Source organism: Ictidomys tridecemlineatus, chromosome 6 (assembly GCF_052094955.1).
Source record: "Ictidomys tridecemlineatus isolate mIctTri1 chromosome 6, mIctTri1.hap1, whole genome shotgun sequence".
Taxonomy (NCBI): domain Eukaryota; kingdom Metazoa; phylum Chordata; class Mammalia; order Rodentia; family Sciuridae; genus Ictidomys; species Ictidomys tridecemlineatus.
In genome coordinates, this window is record NC_135482.1 from 61,674,000 (window position 1) to 61,693,527 (window position 19,528).

The window sequence follows — 19,528 nt, forward strand, 5'->3', positions numbered from 1 at the left end:
TGTACAGGCAGGGTCAAGCACGCAAAAGATTCAACGGCATCATTGGCTATTCCTATTGCGTTTACTTCTCCTAGGCGACTTTCGATTGGCTACTTGGCCCAGAGGGGCGGAGACAAGGGAAGAGAACCCGCCTCCTCGAGGAAAGGTTGTGATTGGCCTGGGAGGCTGCTGGCAGATCCTCCCTCTTCGTGGTCTCGGAGGGTAGGCCTTACCTGGACGCTAGAGGGGGCTGTTCCACCACCACCCCCTTCCCCCAGAGCAGTGGGGTTGTTGTAGGTTCAAGTTCATCTCAGACAGTTCTCCCTTAAGTCGCAGCCTAAGCCTAAACCCCTGACCCTCAGGCCACAGTGTCACAGAACCTGCTTCATTTTCCTAGGTTGTCTTTAATCTCCTTACCCTCTACTCTCTAAGCAACTTGTCAGATTTTGTTTCTCTCCGAAAGCCTCAGTAGATCCACCCTAGTGAATATTTCCTTAACTGGCCAGGAATCTGGGACCCGAGAATCAGGCTGTAGTGGGACAAGAAGAACTATGGTGCCTGGTATTATTCCCTCTGCCCTGAGATTTGAGTCTCTGGATGCAGAGCAGAAAATATACTTTTGGCTCCCAAAGTCTTCGCAAGCACTGACTGAAAGATACAGGGGAAATCTTGTGACCTTGGAGAAAGAGGTATCACAAAAAATGTCTGATTCCGATGAGCGTTTTGAGAATAGGTCAGGGAATGGTTGTCTTGCTCTAAGGTTGGAGGCGGGGGCGAGGAGGAATGCACAGAGGAATCTTGGAATGATGAGGGGTCATCCAGGAACACTGAGGGGGATGGGGCCTATAGCTGAGTGGATTCCAATTGGGTGAAATTGGAAAATGAGCGGTGACAATCAAGGGAAGCAGAACTGGCAAGATCGGTATGACGGGGGGGGGGGGGGAGCGGGGGAGAGCAATGTCAGAGTGCTGAGAATACCATTTGAGGGGCTGCTCTCTCAGGGAACAGGAAGGAGTCCATAAGACGGACCATAGGGCGTTCCTACGGAATCAACATAAGGCCCGAAGTGTAACTGCTGTAAGACACCGTCAGCAAGGAGGCGTGGGGCCCAGGCGGTCCAGGGACGGGCCTGGAGCGCGCCGGATGGCAGCAGCGGGCTCCTTTAAGAGGCCGGCGGCTCCAGCGCAGCATCCCCCGCTCAGGGCGTGTCCGTCCCGGGGGGCCAGGGGCGGGGGCCTTGAAGGAGCGGGAGTTCAAGCCGAGTGGGGACCGGGCTAAGGGTAGGAGATGGGGGCGGAAAACTGACGCTGACACCGGTACACCTGGACACCACACGAGCATCGCTTGTGACAGCGCCCCCGGTCCGGTCGAGGGCAGCGGGGGGAGGAGGGAAGGAGGTGGAGAAGGAGGAGGAGGCGGGAGCAGCATCCGGAGCGGAGCTGCAGCAGCGCCGCCTTTTGTGCTGCGGCCGCGGAGCCCCCGAGGTGAGAGCCTGGCCGAGTTGGGGGGGGGGGTGGGGTGCAAGGATGGGTCCGGGTCCTGGGACTCGGGTGTGGAGGGAGGGTAGGGATGCAGATGTGGCATGGTGGGGGAGGAGGTGACGCGGAGATGGTGAGGCTGTGGGGATGGAGAACTGGGGACCTGGACCCGACGCCAGTGGGGATGGGAAGGAGGAGAACGGAGCTGAGGGATGCCGCGGCCCAGCTTGGAGAGGAAGGGCCTCCAGGGCTGTGAAGGATGTATGGGGGTGGAGGGACAGACTTAAAGGACTGCAGGCAAGAGAACAGCCTCTTCTCTCACTCACCCTCAAGATGGGAGAAGGAAGGCGGAGGGGGAGTTTGGCTCCCTCCAGGGAAGAGAAGGAAGGGCAAGGCTGGTGTGCCCACCGTATTTCCCCTCCCCCACACGTACAACTAGCAGGCTCCACCTGAAGATTACAGGCAGCACCTGTTCCTGATGGCCTGGCAATGGACCTCCTTACCTTCCACCTGTGATGCCCCTAGTCCCCTCCAGCTGTAGCATTCCTCTCCATCCAGCTGTTGCATCCTTCCCTCCCCTACTCATATGTGGCTTTCTCTTTCCTCTCTCTCCCCATCCTCTGGCTCCCCTAACTCATTTCCCCAGGTCAGGCCCATGGAGAAACTCCTTTTCCCTCCTACACCCCTCAAATTCCTTGGCTTAAGAATGAGCAAAAATTCTCTCTATAGAGTTAAAACTTGCTTGAATGATCAGAGGGAAAAAAAGAGATCAAGACCCCATAGGCAATGGGAGGAAATAGCTGTCCCTTTGAATTAAGGGAGGAGTCCCACCTTTTAGCTCCCTTCTCTGCTACCTCTTTGACTTTCAGTCAAAGAGGGAATGCACACTAGGTCTCTTCACCCAACCCAGAGTCCTCTTCAGCCACAGTTGCTGCCTCCCTCTAAATACTCTTTCCCTTCCAACTCTCAGGGAAGTCTCTATCACCCTGGGAGCTCTGGTTTTCAGCCAGAGGGTCATACCAAGTTAAAACCAGAAGGGATTCAAAAAGGTATGGTCCCAAATGCCCCCTGAGCCTTCCTATCAGGACACTGAAGTTTCTCTGAGCTAAAGACCTTGCTCCCTCATGTCTCAACACTCAAGGGTGAAGAGGTGGCTGCCCTCTCCAGCCTCCTACTCATCTGTTCACTTACATTGTTGACCCCAGCAAACATGAAAACACGCAAATAAGTGGTCATCCCTTTATGAAACTAGTTATGGGGACAGGGGACAAGAAGTTTCTGGAAGTAGCTTGGGATTTCCTAAACTTCCTCACAATTGAGGATGGCAGAACCCTTATAAAAACCCTTTGCTGTTCCCTAGTTCTTCTGGTGGTAGTGAGGTGGTAGAGTCTGGCATTGCCAGGAAGAGAGCACTAAGTTCTAGTACCCATCACCCTAAGTCAGTCCCTTCATGGGGAAGAAGAAGGGGTTAGGATTAGTGAGCCAGCTGTTTGAGGAGTCTTTGCTGGGACAGGAGGAAGACAGTGTTAAACTGCAGCAGAGAGGACTCTGGGGCTTCAGGAGGGATTGGCCACTAACCATCTGTCTGGATCATTTGCTCCCAATAGGATTGGAGTCCTGTGTGTGTATTGAGGAAGTAGTGACACTATTCCAGGGGGATAGTAAGGACCTTTGAGGAGAAAACCTTTGCCCTTTGGGTTTTGTTGTTGTTGTTTGTGTTTGTTTGTACTGGGGATTGAACCCAGAGGTGCTTAACCCTGAGCCACATACTCAGCCCTTTTTTACATTTTCCTTAGAGACAAGGTCTCACTGAATTGCTAAGTGTCTCACTAAGTTGCTGAGGCTGGCTTTGAACTCGCAATCCTCTGCCTTAGCCTCCTAAGCTGCTGGAATATCAGACCTGTGCCACCAGTCCTGGCTGATTCTTTTTTTTACGCTTCTTTTTTTCCCCTCGTTTCTATACCACCCTTTCCACCTGTACCATCTCTACTGCCTCTTTTTGAGAAATAAAAGAAGGAAAAAAGGGAAGGAAATCACATTGATTTTAAAAACCCACTACTTCATTTTAAACCTGTCCACATGACTGCTGTTTATAGAGAGCTTCCATATACTAAGTACTGAGCCAACAACTTGATTACCTCAATAATGCTCACAAAAAGATAGTGTTATTGTCATCTCTACTTTAGGGAAAAGGAAACAAACTTTTTTATTCAAAGTCAAAAGGCTGTGTGTAGGAGCTAAGGATATAGCTCAGTTGGTAGAGTGATTGCCTCACATGCACAAGGCCCTGCCTGGGTTCAATCCCAAGCACTTCCAAAAAAAAAAAAAAAATGCTGGTGTGTTGGTGTGTGGCAAAACCTAGGATTTGAACCCAGGTCTGTCTGGCTCAGAGCCTGTGTTCACACCCATCACCAGTGTGTAACATAGGTACCCTGTCTCAATCTAGAGATGAAGAAATAGACTTCTTAAAAAATCTCATACTCCTGGGCTGAGGTTGTAGGCTGGGCTGAGGCTGTAGCTCAGTGGTAGAGTGCTTGCCTCACACACATGAGGCCCTGGGTTCAAACCTCAGCATCACATAAAAAATAAATAAAGAAAGAAAGAATTTTTTTTTTTTTTTTTTTTAAGAAAGTCTCGGGCTGGGCATGTGGCTCAAGCGGTAGCGCGCTCGCCTGGCGTGCGTGCGGCCCGGGTTCGATCCTCAGCACCACATACCAACAAAGATGTTGTGTCCGCCGAGAACTAAACAATAAATGTTAAAAATTCTCTCTCTCTCACTCTCTCTCTCTCTCTCACTCTCTCTCTCTCTCTCTCTTTCTCTCTCTCTCTCTCCCCTCTCTCAAAAAAAAAAAAAAAAAAAAAGAAAGTCTCATACTCTAGCACTTGGGAGGGTGAGGCAGGAGAATTGTGAGTTCAAAGCCAGCCTCCGCATCTTAGGGAGGCCCTGAGCAACATAGCAAGACCCTGTCTCTAATAAAATGTAAAAAGGGCAGGGGATGCAGCTCAGTGGTTAAGCACCCCTGGTACAAAAATAATAATAAAACAATAACGTCTCATAGAATAGGTCACCCAACTGGTCAAGAGCAGAGGTAAAATCTCAGCAGACCTCTGTTTCTGAGGTTTGCCATATCTCTCTCGATAGCACAATGTTCCTAAGCAAGGGGATAGAAGTGAATGAGCACTCTATCAATTTTATTTTATTTTTCATTTTGCAATTTAGAATAAAGTTTGTCTCATTTTAAAAGCAATTCAAAAGTTATTCCTGAAATACTAGAAAACCCAGATAATCTAAAAGAAGAAAATTAAAATATCCATGATTCTACCTACCTTGTGTTAAACCTCAATATCTATCTTTTAGTTTGTTTTCTGTTTTGGGTTTTATATTGCTAGGAATCAAACCCAAGGCCTCACAAATACTAAAAAAGCACTCTACCACTGAGTTTTACCCCCAGCCCAGATTTTTTTTTTTTTTAATGCACTTCCAGCTCAGGAACAGTGTGTTGAAATGAAATGCACTTCTGCTGGGTGCACATCCCTGAAATCCCACCTTCTGGGAAGCTAAGGCAGGAAGATCTCAAGTTCAAGGCTAGCCTCAGTACCTTAGGGAAACAAGCTCAAAAAAAAAAAAAAAAAAAAAAAAGAACAAAGGACTGGGGATGTAGTTCAGTCATAAAGTGCCCCTGAGTTGAATCACCAGTACCAAAAAATAAAATATACTCAGCTTCTTCTAGGTCTACCAGAAATCCTGAAGGAGGGACCCTGTGGCTCATCCCACCCTGCCCCTACCCTCCCCTACCCCTCAGATCTCCGTGTGTAAGGCTGAGGGGTGATCCTGGCACACCATCAATGGAAGGGAGGGTCTTCCTGGTACAGCTTCTTAGGAGAACAGATCCCTAAGAGACCTGGCTAGAGAGTAAAGATGGGTGCAGAACACCAGGCCTCCCTGACAGTGTGCAAGAAGGGAAAAGGACCTAGCAGTGGCAAAACTGGGGGGTTTAGCACAATGGCTGACATTGTGACGTTGTTCCACTGGATCCTGAAATCATGATTGATCCTGGGATGCGAAGGATCAGAGACCAAGTCTCCCTTTTTCTGGTCATACAGAAGACATGGCTTCTCAAGAATCCAAAGAGAAAGACATGGTATCCAGTCAACCAGGAAGACAAGGTCAGGAGGCTGCACCAGCTCACTGTACTCTTGCCATCCCTTAAGGTGGGGTTGGGAGTCCAGAGACCACATTCTTTAAGCATTCAGTAGCAGAAGTAGAGTTCTAGCTCTGAGCTCTCCAAATCCAAAGTCAGTTCTTTTGTCCTAAACAGTACTGTTCTCCCTCAGCACCTTCACTGCCACCTTACTAGGAGAAGTGTACCAGCAAGGATCTGAGGGGCTTGACTTGTAAAAGGCTGAGGACCTGGATATAGGGGTGAGCTTATTTTTATCAGCATCTCAAGAAGGCATTTAAAGGGGCTGGAGTCGTAGCTCAGTAGTAGAGCACTCCTCTAGCACATGCGAAGCCCTGGGTTCAATCCTCACCACTACATAAAAATAAATAAAACAAAGGTATTGTGTCCAACTACAACTAAAAAATAAATATTAAAATAAAGAAGGCATTTACATTTCATGAGGTTGCTTAGAAAAGCTGGACTTCTTTCCATCTAAGAACTCTAGGGCCATGGATCCTGTCAAAAGGAAAATAAAAAGCTGCAGCCAGGTAGATAGGAGGCATGACTGGGATCCATCAGGCCTTTATCTTGTCAGGGTCTCAAAGGCTTTAGGGCAGAACGAGGATTCCAAAGCCACTGGTCTCCTCTCCCCTTGAAGACCCCTCTTCTCACTCCCACTCAAGAGAGAAGTGGAAGCTTCCTCCTTTTCCTAAGTGGAAAATGAGGTCTGGGACAGTAGAAAGTGTCTAGGGTGACAAGACTTAAGCAGAGGGCTGGGGATGTGGCTCAAGCGGTAGCGCGCTCGTCTGGCATGCGTGCGGCCCGGGTTCGATCCTCAGCACCACGTACCAACAAAGATGTTGTGTCCGCCGAGAACTAAAAACAAATAAATATTAAAAAATTCTCTCTCTCTCTCTCCTCTCTCTCCTCTCTCACTCTCTCTTTAAAAAAAAAAAAAAAAAAAAAAAAAAAAAAAAAAAAAAAAAAAAAAAAAAAAAAAGACTTAAGCAGATGGCCATGCCTCTGAAGTAAGCCCCCAAGAATCCCAGTAAGCAGCTGTGTTGTTTCTTCTGTTAGAAAAAGAAGCTAGAGAGAATTTGAAAAACTCACAATAGGCCTCCTTCATCTCAGAGAACCCTGGAGGACCTGGTGGTCACACCCTGTGGCCTCCGTATGGGGCACTCTAGGGACCACCATCAAAGCAGAGACCTCCCACCTGATCCTGAATGAAGGCCTGTGGAGGTATCCACAGAGCTGCCTTCTCTGGCAGAAGTATAGCCCAGAGATCACTCTCTCTCCTTAGTCTGCAGCAGATGCACAAGTCAACACTTAGTAAATATGGTTGATAGGATGACTGACAGGGATACTACCCCTCCTATCACATCTCTACCCTGCTCCCCATGCTCTGCATAATTGATGGCCAGAGAGATAAGTCCCTTCCCCTATGGTGACCAAATGTCTAGGCTAGGAGCTCCAAGTCATAATATCCCCCCTAAGCCCTGGTGCCAAGGCCCAGCTCAGAGACAGTGGGACACAGCTGGCAGATCAGGAATAAAGGAAACGGCAAGGAAGGGGCAGTTTACTGGGAGAAATCTCCAGTTTACTATGGCCCCTTGGGGCCTCAACTTTACCCCTTCTGCAAATCATCTGGAAGAGTTGTCATTATCCTGAGAAAGGGGATGGGGTGGATTGAACTTGGCTAGATTCCCTATCTTTCTCTCATACCATCTCCTACTCCTACAGTGCCCTAAAAGACAAACAGGTGAAATGGTTTCTCTCTTCTCCCCAGCTGCTGGCCATGGATACCAAAGGGGCCTCTGGGGAAGCCTGGTGAATTGGAGGGAGGCCTGGCTGCAAGTGTCTCTGAGCATGTCACCTTCTCTAGGCTTAAACTTAGTTACCAAACAACCAGATGAAGGGTGAAAAATTCCTTCAAAAAGCCAGCTCTTGTGTTACTCAAAAGCTCAGCTTCTAAATAGGAAACTAAGTAGGAAGGGACCCATTATCTCTGGGTTTTGGTGCCATCTCATCTCCATTTTGGCGCCTTTGGGTGGGCACTCGGACCTGCAATTCCAGCTACTTGGAAGGCTGAGGCAGGAGGATCCCAAGTTCGAGGTCAGCCACAGCAACTTAGACCCTGCCTCAAATTTTTATTAAAAAGGATTTGGGAGTGTAGCTCAGAAGTAGAGCATTTGCTTAGCATGCCTGCGGCCCTGGGTTGATCCTTAGTGGAGAGGAAGCCTGAGGGCAGACAGCTTTTCAGTTTGTCCACCTTGAACTTCACGCTTTTGGTCTCGGCATCTCTTGGCTACTCCCTCTGGCTGTGCCTTTCACCCTGTGTCCTGTCATCTCTCCATTTCCTGTTTTCCTTCTATGTGCCACTGCACCCCAGTGCCAACCACAGGAATCCTTTCCCTTCAACCAACCTCTTTCCCTCCACCCGTTGCCCAGCTGAAGATCTTAAAGCAGACGAGGTCGGAGGAGGGGAACACAGGCTGCAGACCGCAGGGTCCAGGTCCGCACCTGCAGTGCCTGCAGCCATCCGGGCAACCAGCCACTTGCGCTTGCCCAGGTCAGGGGCGGGGCTCAGACGCGCGGTTCCGCCCTGTGTCGCTTTCACGTGACCCTGGGCTAATCTTGTCCTGGTGACTTCACGAGCCGCCTGGAGCCCAGTCGTCATGGTTACGCCGCAGCGCCCAGCGCTTCCCTCAGTCCGTGGTCCCCCTCTCCCCACCCGGACCCTGGCCCCCGCCACCAGCCACAAGCCACGTGACAACCGGGAAAGAGGTCGGGAGGGGGAAGGGTCCGTGGTCGTAACCCCTTCCTCTCCGACTTGGGCTTCGGGAATCTGTCACCGGTGGCCTGATTGTCCAGCGGGTGGGCCCTGCACTTCCCCGAGATCCCCAGCCCTGGTTCTGGGTAGTCCAGAAGCGAAGCCCAGGCGTGGGAGGTGAAAGCCCTCGGATCCTCCAGGGCCCGATTCTCGGGTGTATTGGCACAAGCCCGGCCTGCGCTTGACTGTAACTTGCATTACATTACAATCACCTTCGCCCTTGAACTGCAGATATCTCGTGGGATGCGTAGGCGATTCAGAAGCCGAATGTGACAATAATTTCCACATTCTGGACCTCATGTTTTCTCAAGAAAATAAGAGGACCATAGTACCTTCTTTGATGAGCCAATGTGACCATTAAGGGAGCATCACCTTATGGCATTAGTGCGTGTGATAGCCTTAAAGGGTCCTGGAGTAGGTGGAGCAGTTGTTCCACCTTACTCTGTCCCGGGCTGAAGAATACAGGGAAGTCGTTGCTTTACAACAGTCCAGGCTCTCAAAGGAACTAGGCGTCTGACCATGGAATGCTTTCACATGGGAGCCATGATGGAGGAAGCACACGGGGCTGTGCTAGCCCACAAGAGGCATTCACTTAAGAGGGTCTGGTCGTACAGACTTCCAGGATGACCTGAGACTCAAAAAAAGTCAAAAGAGGTGATGACAAACACCTTCTGGGCAGAATAAGCCTCAGGCAGAGTTTGAGCTTCTTATTGGCTGTGGCTTCTCTAGCAGGTCATGGAATATTTCTATCACTTAGTCTGTAGAGTCGGAACTAATATGCCCACCTTACTTACAGTTTGGGGAATTGAAAAGTACTACTTCATATCGGAGTTAATGTACATAGTAAACCTTTCATAATAGTAGCCATTTTAATTGGGTGCCCTGGATCAAAAGTTTGATGTAACATGGTGTCAGGTTGGTTCTACATTATTTGGGTACCAACATCATTAGTAGTGGTGAGGTGGGAGAGAGGTGCTTGGGTATAGCATGGTGTGTATGTTCTAGATATTTCTTAGATCCTTCTGGAGAAAGGACAGGGAGGAATTTGAGCCAACTTAAGAGTTAGGCCAGGTGATGTCAGTTAATGAAGCTTGAACTAAGGCAACAGTGGGAATAGAGAGAATAGAATGACATTGTGGCAGCTTTTCAAAGGTACTAGTTAAAAAGAATGACCTGAGCCAGGAATGGTGGTGCAGACCTGAAATCCCAGGGACTCAGGTGGCTGAGGCAAGAGGAGCATGATCAACTTCAAGACCAGTCTCAGCAACTTAGCTCTTGTGTTAAAAAAAAAAAAAAAAAAAAAAAAGGAGGAGAGAGGCTGGGGCTGTAGCCCACTGGCAAAGTGCCTCTAAATTGGGTAAAATTCCCAGTCTCCCCTTAAAAAGAGAGGCCTGAAAATTGTGCTGGAAGAGCTAAGACTATCATTCTCCCTGGGCTCCCCCATCCCCCACAAATACCTTCCTTATATATCTGCAACTTCATCCCTGAGTCCTTTTGCATGTGTAGATCCCTGCCACTCCCCTCCACTGTGATTCAGAATGTTAGATAGTTATTTCTAGGAGACTACCACAGGGGCTCCTGGAAAGACCTAGGTGAGGGATAGTGGAATTCTTGTTCTCAACAGTCTCAGGATTTGATGACTAGATGTGGAGATAGGAGACCAGGATGACTCCTGGTATCCTTAAGGGGTCCTGGAGTGGGTGGAGTGGGTGTAGGACAATTCTGGTAAAGGCTGGAGAGTTTGCTGTGCCCGGGTGATAGCCAATTCACCCTTCTGTGTAATTGGAGAAACTAAGGCCCAACTATAGCTTCCCTGAGGTCATAATGAGCTACATCCCCAGTAATTTTTTTTTTTAGTCTTGAGATAGGGTCTCCATAAGTTGCCTAGGCTGTCCTTGAACTCAGAGCCCTCCTGCCTTAGCCTCCTTAAATTGCTGGGAATACACCCATGTGCCACTGCTCCTGGCAATGATTTGGGGGCGGGATGGTACTAGATATTGAATTCAGGGGCCCTCAGTCCACTGAGCCACATCTCCAACCCTATTTTGTATTTTATTTAGAGACAGGGTGTCACTGAACTGCTAAGCACTTCACCTTTGTTGAGGCTGGCTTTGAACTCGCGATCCTCCTGCCTCAGCCTCCCGAGCTACTGAGATTGGAGGCGTGGACCACTGCACCCGGCTTCGCAGTGATTGGTTTTTAAATAACAGCCAGCTATAAATTGGGATAAATCTCCTTGGCCTGGAAAATTGGATCTTGGTTTGAAGAGCTGAGGATGGGGAAACAAGGAAGAGATAAGACAGTGTCCTTTGAGCCCTGGAGAGCAGCTGGTGATGGGAATGGCTCAAGATGATTCTGCAACAGGCCATAGCTTGTCCTAACACAGCTCGTGCCTCTCTACTGGATGGTTCTACCTTTTTTTGCCAGTTGTGCTGGGTGATAGTGGAGCTGTTAGCTTTCACTTACCTTGGAGATCTTGGTTGTATACCTGTAAACACCTAGGCAGAGGGTTCAGTTGTGAGCCCTTAATGTGTCTTAGGCTAAGGCTTTTATCTGAGCTAATGTTCCTGAGGGGGCCTCATTGGTATTGTCTGAAAGTTCTTGATCATGAGGTCTAGAAACATTTTCTGAGGGTGCCCAATTAGAAGGTCTATCAATCTCACGTGTGTACACTTCAACATGAAGGAAGTCTAGTTATGTTACCACTGCAGGCCTGAGATTGAGAATCAAGGTAAAGGTGACTTAGAGACCCTCATATCTGTTGGCACCAGTGAGCCTAAGGTGAAATAGGTACTGCAGGAGTGAATTCCAATAGTTGTATAGGGAGAAGGGAAACTAGACTTGTTACTTGTGATTCCTAAGGATTTTTGTTTTCATTTCTGTGGTTCTGGGTTTGAATCCAGCTAAGCATTCTAGTAGAGCAGTAACCTAGTCTTATACTTGAATTTGAGATCTTATTTATTTATTTATGGTACCAGGGATTGAATTCAGGAGGTACTTAACCACTGAGCCACATCCTTATATATATATATATTTATTTATATGTGGTGCTGAGGATCGAACCCAGGGCCTCGCACATGCTAGGCGAGCACTCTACTGCTGAGCCGCAACCCCAGCCCTGCCACATCCCTTTTTATTTTTTATTTTGAGACAGGGCCTAGCTAAGTTACCTAGGGTTTCACTAAGTTTCTGAGGCTGACTTTGAACTTGTGATCCTCCTGCCACTTGGATTACAGGTGTGTACCACCCAGCAAGTTTGAGACATATTTTAAGGGGCTGGGGATGTGGCTCAGTGATCAAGTGTTTGCTTAACATGTACAAAGGCCTGGAGTTCAATCCCCAGCACCACAAAAATAAATAAATAAATATTGCCAGTGTGTGGGTGGGTCTGTTACTTGTGTCTACCTGAAAATGATACTCAAGTGTGTTACCCATATATCACAGTATTGCTTGCACTACTGATACCCAAGAGGAAGCCCAAGCGTGTTGGGTGTCCTCTGATGGGTACCTCAGGGAAAACTCAAGTGTTGCCTTCAGTGAGCTATTGCTAGCTCAGCTTCTTAGCCCAAGCTTTTGGAGCTGCGCCTGTGGCTTTGATAGTCCCTTCCTCCTTCATTCCCACAGGGCCCGCTGCTCAGCACCACATCGGGGCCCAGAGGCTATGGCCTGCCTCCATGAGACCCGCACACCCTCCCCTTCTTTTGGGGGCTTCGTGTCTACCCTAAGTGAGGCTTCCATGCGCAAGTTGGACCCAGACACTTCAGACTGCACCCCTGAGAAGGACCTGACACCCACCCAGTGTGTACTTCGTGATGTAGTGCCTCTTGGTGGACAGGGCGCAGGTGGGCCCAGCCCCTCCCCAGGTGGAGAGCCACCTCCTGAGCCTTTTGCCAATAGTGTCCTGCAGCTACATGAGCAGGAAACAGGGGGTTCAGGAGGAGCCACTGGATCACCTGAGAGTCGGGCATCTAGAGTCCGAGCTGACGAGGTGAGGCTACAGTGCCAGAGTGGCAGTGGCTTCCTTGAAGGCCTCTTCGGCTGCCTGCGCCCAGTCTGGACCATGATTGGCAAAGCCTACTCCACGGAACACAAGCAGCAGCAGGAAGGTAGGCCAGGTTCCTGTCTGAGCTCTCTCCGAGTCTCCCTAAGTCTGAGATCTGTTGGACAGCCCCACACTTCAGTCATCATCCAGTGATCCCTTCCCTCCCCACTGCCCAGCCCTAGTCCCCCACCCATCTATTAGCCTAACTTCCCAACTTTTTGTGTGTCTGTGGTGCTGTGGAACCCAGGGCCCACATGCTGGGCAACTGCTCTATCATTGAGCTGCACCCCAAACCCCCAGCTGCTTTCAAAGCCACCCCATCATTTCCTTCTCTGTCCCCTAGACCTAATGTCTTTTCAGCCTGATTTGTTACCCTTCTGCCTTGCCCTTGACTCATTTTAGCCAACTCAATGATGTCCCCCATCCCTGGCCTTGTCATAAAGCCTTGAGTGCAGCTTCTGAGCCTTGTGGCACTGTGCCTCCTGCCCACAGACCTTTGGGAGGTTCCTTTTGAGGAAATCCTGGACCTGCAGTGGGTAGGCTCCGGGGCCCAGGGAGCTGTCTTCCTGGGGCGCTTCCATGGGGAGGAGGTAGCTGTGAAGAAAGTACGAGACCTCAAGGAGACCGACATCAAGCACCTGCGAAAGCTGAAGCACCCCAACATCATCACTTTCAAGTGAGGTCCAGGGAAGGGGCTGGGAGTATTATGCCGAGGCCTGCGATCCTCATGGGGCAGTGGGACCTAAAGCATCCTTCCCAAAGGAGACCCCCAAACAGCATGGGTGGGAATGAGGGTTCCAAGTGCAAGTGAGGTAAATGTTGGGCTGCCTGAGGCCTTCACATTATGGTGTTCGGCCCCCAGGGGTGTGTGTACCCAGGCGCCCTGCTACTGCATCCTCATGGAGTTCTGCGCCCAGGGCCAGCTATATGAGGTGCTGCGGGCTGGCCGCCCTGTCACCCCGTCCTTGCTGGTTGACTGGTCCATGGGCATTGCCGGAGGCATGAACTACCTGCACCTGCACAAGATCATCCACAGAGACCTCAAGTCCCCCAAGTGAGTATGCCTGCAAGCAAGCAGAAATTGCTGCACATGCAGGGGACCATCCAAGGCTGTGTGGCCCTCTCCCTCCTTCTAGATCCTGCCCTATGTGCATGTGGCCATTTCAGAAACTTTTTTCAAGTGACAGTTCTATCTTGGAAGGACTGTGGTGAACCTTTCACCTTTGGGTGTCCCTTATGATGTTCAACAGAAAGGCAAAGTTGCTAGAGAGTTAGTTGGGATATGTGGAAGGACATGGATCCCAGCTGACTACACTTTTTACCAGCATGCTAATCACATATGACGACGTGGTGAAGATCTCAGATTTTGGCACTTCCAAGGAGCTGAGTGACAAGAGCACCAAGATGTCCTTTGCAGGGACGGTAGCCTGGATGGCCCCTGAGGTGATCCGCAATGAGCCTGTGTCTGAGAAGGTTGACATCTGGTGAGGGCCAGAATGAGGACTGAGGAGGGTGGGTGGCCAACAAAGTGGGGCAGTGCCACCAGGGCTTGGGCATTCTTTGGCAACCAGGGCCTCTGAAGGGAGACTTTCACAAATGATACACCCTCTTATCTCCAGGTCCTTTGGTGTGGTGCTATGGGAACTCCTGACTGGTGAGATCCCTTACAAAGATGTAGATTCCTCAGCCATCATCTGGGGTGTAGGAAGCAACAGTCTCCATCTGCCCGTACCCTCCAGCTGCCCAGATGGCTTCAAAATCTTACTTCGTCAGTGCTGGTAAGGATGGCTGGGTTTGGGCTAAACTGGACTCTAGTTGAGAAGCCAGAGAGCTTTGCTAAATAGCTAAGGAATAGCTATTCTATAAGGAATAGCTAAGGAATAATTCTTTGTAGGAATAGCTAGTTCCTAGAACCCAGGCATCCAGGCCCAGAATCCTTAATAGAGAAAGGAGGCCAAAGCTACCCAATGATGCTCTCAAGTATCTGAAATGTGGATTAAGGGACTCATAACTGAGGGATACTGGACTGACTAGTAATCTGCAGGGGAACATTAAATTCAAAGAGTAATTTGCATCTGAATTGGGCTTCTACTGCCTTCTAAGCAGAGTGACCTTTGGGGTACTTGATCTTATGTGGTGAGACCCTTTCTCAAAATAAAAATGGCTGGGTTTAATTCCTAGTACCAAAATTGATAGATTAGATATAGTAAATGCTGGGGATACAGCTCAGTGGTTAAACACCTCTGGATTAAACCCAGTACCACAAAAACAACATAGATGACCATAGAAGCCAGAGGATAAGCTGAATCTTTTATTGTGGTGGTGGTACTAGAGATTGAACTTGGGCATTCTAAAACTGAAAGACAGTCCCAGGTGTTTTTTTAATTAATTTATTTTTGGATACCAGGGATTGATCCAGGGGCACTTAACCACTAAACCACACCCCCAGTCCTTTTTTTTTTTTTTTTTTTGGTATCAGGGATTGAACTCAGGAGCACAACCATTGAGCCAAGTCTCCAGCCATATTTTGTAGTCCCCCTGACCCCCCAGTAGCTGGGATTACAGGTGTGCACCACCACACCCGGCTCCCAGCCCTTTTTTTAATGTATTTTGAGATTGAGCCTAAGTTGCTGAGGCTAACTTTGAACTTAAATCCTCCTACCTCAACCTCCTGAGCCACTGGGATTACAAGCATGCGCCACCATGCATAGCTTATTTTGAGATGAGGTCTTCAAGTTTCCCAGGCTGGTCTCAGCCTCCCAAGTCACAAGGATAACAGATGTGCATTACCATGTACTAACCTGAAGATTCTTGGCATTTACCAAATTGTTTTTCATTGGTGTTTCTCAGAAAAATGTTTTTACTGGGGTAGACAACTGGAAAATATGAGGTTAAACAGGTTTCCTTATATCACAGTACATTTATTTGTCTATCTGTATCCATCCATCCATCCATCCATTTATTTATTTTCTGTGGTGCTGGGTATTGAACCCAGGGCCTTGATTGCAAGGCAAGCACTTTGCCAACTGAGCTATATCCCCAGCCCTATCACAGTACATTCTAAGACTGGGTTCTCCAGGACACACCTTAGGAAAGGATGTTCTAGTTCCTATCTGGTCCTCCCTGAAATTCCCTTCTTCCCCAACTTCATTCCCTTCAGGAACAGCAAACCAAGAAATCGTCCATCATTCCGACAGATCCTGCTGCATCTGGACATTGCCTCAGCTGACGTACTCTCCACACCCCAGGAGACTTACTTTAAGTCCCAGGTGTGCTGTGGATAGGGAAATGAATATCCAAGTCCCCTTTGCAGAAATAATGATGCCCTTTGGGTGGAGTGGGGAGGCTAAGCAAAAGGGTTGGCTGGACACAATATATTAGTCCTTACAGAGGACTGGGACCCCATCTTGGTTAGTCTTGTGCCCCCCTCTTTTGCTCTGAAAACACAATTTGCAGTGGCACAGGCAACCTCTAGAGACCTCAGGTCAACTGGGTGAAGAGATGGCTCTTAACCTTCACTGTCTCTCCACCCCCAGGCAGAGTGGAGGGAAGAGGTAAAGCTGCACTTTGAGAAGATCAAGTCTGAAGGAACCTGTCTGCACCGCCTAGAAGAGGAGCTGGTAATGAGGAGGAGGGAGGAGCTCAGGTATGTGACTGAGGGGATTTTACCAGCAGCAGGAACTGGATACCACCAGCTCCCAGAGACTGAGATGCACCATAAAATCACATGAACTCAAGTTTACCATGGGGAACCCATCTGCCCATTTCAGACATGCCCTGGATATCAGGGAGCACTATGAACGGAAATTGGAGAGAGCTAACAACCTATACATGGAACTAAATGCCCTCATGTTGCAGCTGGAACTCAAGGAGCGGGAGCTGCTCAGGTAACCTTGCCCACCTTTATACACCAAGGGCCTGACCTCTGCTGAGCTGCCTTACTTGTAGACCCTACAGATCCCTCATTATTCAGATTCCCAACTGAGGAATTATCTGAATCTTTAGGCGAGAACAAGCTTTAGAGCGGAGATGCCCAGGGCTGCTAAAGCCACACCCTTCTCGGGGCCTCCTTCATGGGAACACAATGGAGAAACTCATCAAGAAGAGGAATGTGCCACAGAAACTGTCACCCCATAGCAAAAGGTAAGGCACGAGTTCATTAAGATTGAGGTTCTAAGAGTTCTGACAGGATTGATGCTGAAAAGGCTGCAGATGCTTAGAAGGGTGGAAATGCTCAGGCTTTGGGTGGGTAAATACATTAATCTCAACCTTGTATTCTCCCCTACCAGGCCAGATATCCTGAAGACAGAGTCCTTGCTACCTAAACTAGATGCAGCACTAAGTGGCGTGGGGCTTCCAGGGTGTCCTAAGGGTCCCCCCTCACCAGGACGGAGTCGCCGTGGCAAGACACGTCACCGCAAGTCCAGCGCCAAGGGCAGCTGTGGGGACCTCCCTGGGCTTCGTGCAGCTGTGCCACCCCATGAACCTGGAGGACCAGGAAGCCCAGGGGGCCTAGGAGCAGGACCCTCAGCTTGGGAGGCTTGTCCTCCTGCCCTCCGTGGGCTCCACCATGACCTTCTGCTCCGCAAGATGTCTTCTTCATCCCCAGACCTGCTGTCAGCAGCACTGGGAGCTCGGGGTCGGGGGTCCACAGGAGCTGGGGATCCTGGCTCACCACCTCCAGCCCGCGGTGACACCCCCCCAAGTGAAGGCTCAGCCCCTGGTTCCACCAGCCCTGAGTCACCTGGGGGGGCCAAAGGGGAGCCGCCTCCACCAGTAGGGCCTGGCGAAGGTGTAGGGCTGCTGGGAACTGGAAGGGAAGGGACAGCGGGCCGGGGAGGAAGCCGGGCTGGGTCCCAGCACTTGACTCCAGCTGCACTGCTCTACAGGGCTGCTGTCACTCGGAGTCAGGTAAAGTATGGGGAGATTTCTATAATTCCCCTTTCCTTGTTCTACCCTGGTTCTAGGTCTCATTGCCCATTCTGAGCTCTCAATCTTAGGCGACTCCCTATATAATCTTTTGTAACTAAATTCCCTTATCCTGGATTCAAGACTTTTTCCCTTTTCTGATCACAGTCCCTCATTTCTCCCACACAGAAACGAGGAATCTCTTCAGAAGAGGAAGAAGGAGAAGTAGACAGTGAAGTAGAGCTGACATCAAGCCAGAGGTGAGCGATAATCATGTGGCAAAGGCCTATGTGTTTCAGGGCTGCAAAGGGCAGAACAAGTCTTTAACACCCACCCTTTTAACATTTTAGGTGGCCTCAGGGCATGAATATGCGCCAGTCACTATCTACCTTCAGCTCAGAGAATCCATCAGATGGGGAGGAGGGCACAGCTAGTGAGCCTTCCCCCAGTGGCACACCTGAAGTTGGCAGCACCAACACTGATGAACGGCCAGATGAACGGTCTGACGACATGTGTTCCCAGGGTTCAGAAATCCCACTGGACCCACCTGCCTCAGAGGCTGTTCCTGACCCTTCCTCCCAGCCCATACCACATCAGGACCTACTCAGAGGTGAGCAGGTAAGTTAAGAACAGAACCTACCAGATATCAGACAAGAACCAGGAGCCTGATTTTTGACAGCTTCCGGTGATATATGTACAGGCCAGAAAGATAGGTATTTAGACTCCATCAGTTTCTGAGCCAGTTTCTTCCCCTCCCAAAAGCAAACATTCATATGGTAAGTGAGGCCTATGATACAGAGCCTGTATAATATGGTGTCTGTGACAACTCATGTGGCCACTATTAACTGCAGCCAGGGAAGGATCCTGAAAATAGCAGTCTGGTGCCTTGCAGAATGACCTGAGCAACTAAAACCTGGAAGCAATAAAATCAGTAAGCCACTGGCTATTAGATTCTGCCCTTACTGGGATCATTATAATGCCAAGAGCTGTTCCACCTCACTGCATTTCTACTCTTCCTCACAGGGCCCTCCTAATTCTGAGGACTCAGACTGTGACAGCACTGAATTGGACAACTCCAACAGCGTTGATGCCTTGCGGCCCCCATCCTCACTCCCTCCATGAAAGCCACTCTAATTCCCTGTATATAGAGAAATATTTATATAAATAATATATATGCGCCACATAATCAGAGGAAGATGGGGCTGTCCCAAGCTTAAGTCAGGCTTGTGGGGAACTGACCCCCTGATAAAAGTCAAGTGATACAGGCAGCTGTGGAGATGAATGACAAGTACCGCCCTAGAGCTGTGTGGAAACTGGCCCCTTCTTGCTTCACCCCATTCCTTATGTTCAGCAAGCAATGCTTGTCACTAGGATCTTTACCCCCAACATTGGGAGGCAGAAGGAACCATGTAGACTGCACTTTTCTGTTTTCCGTTTACTCTGTTTACACATTTTGCACTTGGGAGGAGGGAGACTAAGGCTGGGTCCTCCCTTCTGAGGTTTCTCAGGTGGCAATGTAACTCGTTTCTTTGTCCCTCCCTTTCTCTGCCAACCCCTGGCTTAGGGCCCAGGGTGAGGTTGAGAGACTTGATAGCATGTGATGATGGCTCAGGCTGAAGAACTGGGGTGCTGTTTAAGTCCCTGCTTTTATCCTGGTGCCTGATTGGGGTGGGGACTGTCAATATTGTATCCCTGTGAAAAACCTTGAAATATAACCACTCCATGCAGGCCCAGCTGTTGAGGGTTTTTCTTGATGAATGAATGGGATATCAAACCTGGTGAGGTTAACTATCTTTTCTCACTAAATGATCACGTTAAACTTTGTACAATTACTGGCACAAATAGCAACAGGTACAATCTTCTAAGTGATTTTATGACAAAAACAGAAGTAGCTCTTCTTATTGGCCAGGAACGGTGGCACACACCTATAATCCCAGCAACTCAGGAGGTTAAGGCAGGAACATTGTAAATTCAAGGCCAGCCTGGGCAATTTTGCAAGGCCCTGTCTCAAAAAAAGTAACTGGAATGTAGCTCCGTAGTAAAGACCCCTTCAGTTCAAACTCCAGTCCCCCCAAACAAAAAAAAGGAAAAACCTCATTAAGGAAAAAGGACTATAAATGAACAC

The 19,528-nt window shown here is 49.2% G+C and overlaps 1 protein-coding gene across 4 annotated transcripts; it reads left to right on the top strand.

Moving 5' to 3' along the window:
* The first annotated feature begins 940 nt into the window (after positions 1–940).
* Positions 941–19,136, top strand: Map3k12 (mitogen-activated protein kinase kinase kinase 12). 4 transcript variants are annotated; one of them, XM_005325050.5, is made up of 14 exons: positions 941–1,463; positions 12,078–12,559; positions 12,988–13,171; positions 13,358–13,549; positions 13,821–13,979; positions 14,115–14,273; positions 15,656–15,764; positions 16,032–16,141; positions 16,266–16,382; positions 16,501–16,638; positions 16,785–17,406; positions 17,593–17,663; positions 17,754–18,021; positions 18,427–19,136. In XM_005325050.5, the coding sequence occupies exons 2-14, from the start codon at positions 12,115–12,117 to the stop codon at positions 18,523–18,525; spliced, it is 2,673 nt and encodes an 890-aa protein (XP_005325107.1). In that variant the 5' UTR covers positions 941–1,463; positions 12,078–12,114; the 3' UTR covers positions 18,526–19,136. The 4 variants fall into 4 exon arrangements, with proteins under 4 accessions (XP_005325107.1, XP_077870663.1, XP_021581876.1 ...); XM_078014537.1 differs by lacking the exon at positions 941–1,463 and adding an exon at positions 5,608–5,624; XM_021726201.3 differs by lacking the exon at positions 941–1,463 and having other exon boundaries at positions 17,754–18,013.
* Positions 19,137–19,528: the final 392 nt, after the last annotated feature.

Bases quoted from the DNA above. Each gene is read 5' to 3' on its own strand.
- Map3k12 (XM_005325050.5), top strand. From the start codon at position 12,115: ATGGCCTGCCTCCATGAGACCCGCACACCCTCCCCTTCTTTTGGGGGC. The intron at 13,172-13,357 runs GTGAGGTCCAGG...TTCGGCCCCCAG, and splicing joins CCCAACATCATCACTTTCAA to GGGTGTGTGTACCCAGGCGC. The intron at 18,022-18,426 runs GTAAGTTAAGAA...TCTTCCTCACAG, and splicing joins ACCTACTCAGAGGTGAGCAG to GGCCCTCCTAATTCTGAGGA.